The sequence below is a fragment of the Trachypithecus francoisi genome, unplaced genomic scaffold (assembly GCF_009764315.1).
Source record: "Trachypithecus francoisi isolate TF-2019V2 unplaced genomic scaffold, Tfra_2.0 Lachesis_group6, whole genome shotgun sequence".
NCBI lineage: Eukaryota > Metazoa > Chordata > Mammalia > Primates > Cercopithecidae > Trachypithecus > Trachypithecus francoisi.
Window position 1 is genome coordinate 73,889,766 of NW_022681471.1, and position 5,547 is coordinate 73,895,312.

Genomic DNA, 5,547 nt, shown 5'->3' on the forward strand with positions numbered 1-5,547 from the left:
TTTCATGAGTTGACTAATATATTTTTTACAAAAAACCCTCAAACCTGCTTGATTGAGTTTTAATTACTTGCAATAGAAATAAATCCCAAATAATATACCTCCTCACCACCTTTCCTATGGCCTAGTCATTCAAGGTCACTTGCCAATCCAAAACAAGCCATGATCTTTCACAGCTCCATCCTTTGCACATGCTGTTTCTTCTGTTTGGAATTTTTCCCCTGCTTTTTACATAGATGTCTGCCTATCCTGTAAGAGTCACTCAGAGCAAGATGTCTGAACAGTAGAGTGAGAACCTCTAAAAATCTGCTCCTCCTTGAAAACAATGAGAACTCTGGCACAAATGATCACAATCAACTTTTCTAGAACTCTGGAAATTAACCAAAAGCTTGCAACAGAAATTAACCAAAATCTTGCAACAATCCAAGGAGTTTTATTCAAAAAAACCCTGCTGACTCTTGGTAAGAATAGTAAGTTTTGTGGGGTTTGAACTTGCCCTATTCCCCATCTCTTTCTTTCCAGATCCATGGAAAGCCAGCAGCCTAAAGCAATCAGATGGGGCAGACAAGATTTGGGGATCCTCAAAGAGCTCAATTCCCAGATAATTGTTACTACTTGACCTGTCTAGCAGCTCTCTGGAAAAGGACCACTCACAGTATTTGCTTTTTTTGAACTGGCTCAGAGTTCAGTCAGTGGGAAACATTCTATCCAAAGCGAATTAAAAAATAGTAATAATCAGTGGCAATATTTGACATTACAACAGCAGTAACAATTGGGGTAAACAAGAGGCTATCTGGCCAAAAACTTAAAAGAAGATCTAAGGAATGAGATGTTCAGAAGCAGATTTGCCATGCTCTGACAAACTCCTAGGGTTCTAGAAGGCCACTCACATGTTCACGGTTGTGTGCATGCTCCAGATATACCTGAGAATGCACTGTTTTACCTCTGGCTGGCATTGACATGGGTAAAAGTAGAAAATGAAGGCTAAGGCAAAGTTGTAAGCTGCTGGGTCATTGAAGAGATGTCCCAACATGCACACACCCCTCATCACAGGGCAGATGATTATTGGTTCAAGGCACTTAAGGAAGTCTCTCTCCAATCATTAGCTGACCAGTAAGCTAACCAAGCATATCCTCAGTAGCCAAATTATGACAGAGAATATGCTTTTTAGAACTGGTTGGAAAATCACCAAACAAACAACAACAACTGAAACAAACAGTAACAGAAATAAACCCTGGAAGTGGGGAGAAATTGATTTCCAGAGTTGTGGCATTATATTATTTAAAATGTCCAGTTTTCAACAAACAATTATGAGCCAGGCAGAGAAGCAAAGTTATGTCCCATATATAGGAAAAAAAGTGACCAACAGAAACTGTCCTTGAAGAGGCACAAAAGTATGGACTTACTAGACAAAGACTTCAACTCATCTATTATAAATATGTACATTGAAAATTAATTTATATAATTTGTCACATCAACAAGTGAAAGAAAAATATGACATGATCATATCAATAGATGCAGAAAAATTATTTGAAAAAATTCAACTCCTGTTCACGATTTTTAAAAAAAACCTCTCTTGATAAAGAACATCTAAAAAAGGCTTACAGAAAACATCAAAACTAACGGTGAGAAGCTAGGTGGTTTCCAGCTAAGATCAGACACAAGGAAAGGATGTCTGATTTCACCACTTCTATTTAACATCATACTGGCAGGCCTGGCTAATACAGTGAGATAAAAAAAGAAATAAAAGGTATACAGATTGGGAAGGAAGAAATAAGAATGTCTTGTTCACAGATTATATGATAGTCTATGACAAAAATCCTAAAGAATCAACAAAAAATAATCTCCTGGAATCAACAAGCTATATAGCAACGTTGCAGGATACAAGATTAATATATAAATATATTTTTAAAACTGAAGGAACCTTTCGGCTCTCTGATCAGCGCCATGGCGGTTGGCAAGAACAAGCGCCTTACGAAAGGCGGCAAAAAGGGAGCCAAGAAGAAAGTGGTTGATCCATTTTCTAAGAAAGATTGGTATGATGTGAAAGCACCTGCTATGTTCAATATAAGAAATATTGGAAAGACGCTCGTCACCAGGACCCAAGGAACCAAAATTGCATCTGATGGTCTCAAGGGTCGTGTGTTTGAAGTGAGTCTTGCTGATTTGCAGAATGATGAAGTTGCATTTAGAAAATTCAAGCTGATTACTGAAGATGTTCAGGGCAAAAACTGCCTGACTAACTTCCATGGCATGGATCTTACCCGTGACAAAATGTGTTCCATGGTCAAAAAGTGGCAGACAATGATTGAAGCTCATGTTGATGTCAAGACTACCGATGGTTACTTGCTTCGTCTGTTCTGTGTTGGTTTTACTAAAAAACGTAACAATCAGATACGGAAGACCTCTTATGCTCAGCACCAACAGGTCCGCCAAATCCGGAAGAAGATGATGGAAATCATGACCCGAGAAGTGCAGACAAATGACTTGAAAGAAGTGGTCAATAAATTGATTCCAGACAGCATTGGAAAAGACATAGAAAAGGCTTGTCAATCTATTTATCCTCTCCATGATGTCTTCGTTAGAAAAGTAAAAATGCTGAAGAAGCCCAAGTTTGAATTGGGAAAGCTCATGGAACTTCATGGTGAAGGCAGTAGTTCTGGAAAAGCCACTGGGGACGAGACAGGTGCTAAAGTTGAACGAGCTGATGGATATGAACCACCAGTCCAAGAATCTGTTTAAAGTTCAGACTTCAATTAGTGTCAAATAAAAAGTGCTATTTGTGAAAAAAAAAAAAAAAAAAAAAAAAAAAAAAAAAAAAAAACTGAAGGAAACCACCTCTAAATGATTAAATACCATTCAACTGGAAAAGAAGAAATAAAATTATCTTATTTACAGATGACATGGTCTTATATATAGAAAAACCCTAAAGATTCCATAAAACACTGTTAGAGCTAATAAACAAATTCAGCAAAGTTCCGCAATATAAAATCAAGATGCAAAAATAAGTTGTGGGCCTATACATTAACATTAAACGATCTGAAAATAAAATTAAGAGAACAATTACACTGACAATAGCATGAAGAAGAGTAAAATACTTAGGAATAAACTTAACCAAGGAAGCAAAATGATGGTACACTGAAAACTATAAAATGTTGGCCAGGTACGGTGGCTCATGCCTGTAATCCCAGCACGCTGGAGGCCAAAGTGGGAGAATTGCTTGAGGCTAGCAGATCAAGACCACTCTGAGCAACATAGTGAGACCCTGTCTCCGAAAAAAGAAAATTTAAAATTAGCTGGGCATGGTGGCGTGCGCCTGGTGGTCCCGGCTACTCAAGAAACTGAGGTGGGGGGAATGCTTAAGCCTCAAGCTGAGGAGGGTCGAGGCTGCAGTGAGCTGTGATCACGCCACTGCAGTCCAGCCTGGGTGTCAGAGCAAGCCCTTATCTCAAAAAAAAAAAAAATGTTGCTGAAGGGCTAGGCACAGTGGTTCATGCCTGCAATCTCAGAACTTTGGGAGGCCAAGGTGGGTAGGGTTTCTTGAGCTCAGGAGTTTATAAGCCTGGGCAATATAGTAAGACTGCATCTCTACTAAAATTTTTTTTCAAAAGTCGGACGTGGTGGTGCACACCTCTTGTCCCAACTACTCAGGAGGCTGAGGTGGAAGGTTTGCTTGAGCTGGGATATCAAGGCTGCAGTGAGTTGTGATCATGCCACTGCACTCCAGTCTGGATGGAGTGAGACCCAATCTCACAAAAAGAAAAAAAAAAAAAAGTTGCTGAAGGAATTTAAAGAAGACATAGAAAACTGAAGGGTATCTGTGGTCACAGATTGGAAGACTGAGATGATAGTACTACCCAAAAAGATCCATAGATTTAATGCAATCCCTATAGAAATTCCAATAGGATTTTTTTTTTTTCAGTAACAGAAAACCTCATCCTCAAATTCATATGGAATCTCAAGGGACCTGAGCAGCCAAAACATTATTGAAAAAGAAGAAAAAAGATGGAGAATTCACATTTTTTTATATCAAAACTTACTACAAATCTACAGTAATCAAAACCATGAAGTATAGACTGGCATAAAGACAGACATACAGACCAATGGAATAGAGCTCAGAAGTAAATCTTCACACATATGGTCAAATGACTTTTTACAAGAGTGCTGAAACCATTCAATGGGGAAAGTACAGTATTTCAACATTTCTCAGAACCATTCAACAAATGGTTCTGAGAAAACTAAATATCCACATGAAGAATAAAGTTAGATCATTATCTAACATCATATACAAAAATTAACTCAAAATGAATCAAAGGCCAACCATAAGAGCTAAAACTGTAAAACTCATGTAAGAGAACGTGTGGAGAGGGGAGAATCTTCAATGCATTGGATTAAAAATAATTTCTGGATATGACACCAAAAGCGCACCAGCAAAACAAAACAAAAAAAGACAAGCTGGACTTCACCAAAATTAGAAATTTTCTGCATTAAAGGACACTATTAACTCAGTAAAAAGGAATGGGAAAAAAAATTTTGTGATTCTATGGAATGTGAGAAAATGTTTATAAGTCACATATTTAATAACGAATTACTATCCAGAATATATAAGTAACTCCTAAAACTCAACAACAACAACAACAACAACCAACCCAATTCAAAAATGAGCAAAGGGCCGGGCACGGTGGCTGACGCCTGTAATCCCAGCACTTTGGGAGGCCAAGGCGGGCGGATCACTTGAGGTCAGGAGTTTGAGACCAGTCTGGCCAACATGGCAAAACCCCATCTTTACTAAAAATACAAAAATTAGCCGGGCGTGGTGGTGCGTGCCTGTAGTCCCACCTTCTTGGGAGACTGAGACAGGAGAATTGCTTGAACCTGCGAGGCAGAGGTTGCAGTGAGCCAAAATTGCACCACTGCACTCCAGCCTGGGCGACAGAGCAAGACACTGTCTCAACAACAACAACAACAAAAAAACAAAGATGAGCAAAGGACCAGGTGTGGTGGCTCACGCCTATAATCCCACCTCTTCGGGAGGCTGAGGCAGGCAGATCATTTCAGGTCAGGAGTTTGAGACCAGCCTGGCCAATATGGTGAAACTTAATCTCCACTAAAAATAGAAAAATTAGCTGGGTGTGGTGGCGTGTACCTGTAGTCCCAGCTACTTGGAAGGCTGAGGCAGGAGAATTGCTTGAATCCGGGAGGCAGAGGATGCAGTGAGCAGAGATCGCATCACTGCACTCCAGCCTGGGCAACAGAGTATAACTCCATCTCAAACAAAACAAAACAATACAAAGCAAAACAAAAAAATACAAATGAGCAAAGGACTCGAATAGACATTTCTCCAAAGAAGACATACAAATGGCTAATAGGCACATAAAAGGATACTCAATGAGATGCTACTACTTCATACCCATTACGATGGCTTTATAAAAACAAAAACAGAAAACAACAGATGTTGACCAGGATAAGGAGAAATTGGAATCCTTGTGCACCACTAGTGGGAATACAAAATGGTACAGCTGCTGTGGAACACAGTATGACAAAAAATAA

General features: G+C 39.2%; 1 protein-coding gene across 1 annotated transcript; it reads left to right on the forward strand.

Annotated features, from left to right (window-relative positions):
* Positions 1-1,919: 1,919 nt before the first annotated feature.
* On the forward strand, positions 1,920-2,821 carry LOC117077275 (40S ribosomal protein S3a). The gene has a single exon (XM_033200925.1). The coding sequence runs from the start codon at positions 1,945-1,947 to the stop codon at positions 2,737-2,739; it is 795 nt and encodes a 264-aa protein (XP_033056816.1). The 5' UTR covers positions 1,920-1,944; the 3' UTR covers positions 2,740-2,821.
* Positions 2,822-5,547: the final 2,726 nt, after the last annotated feature.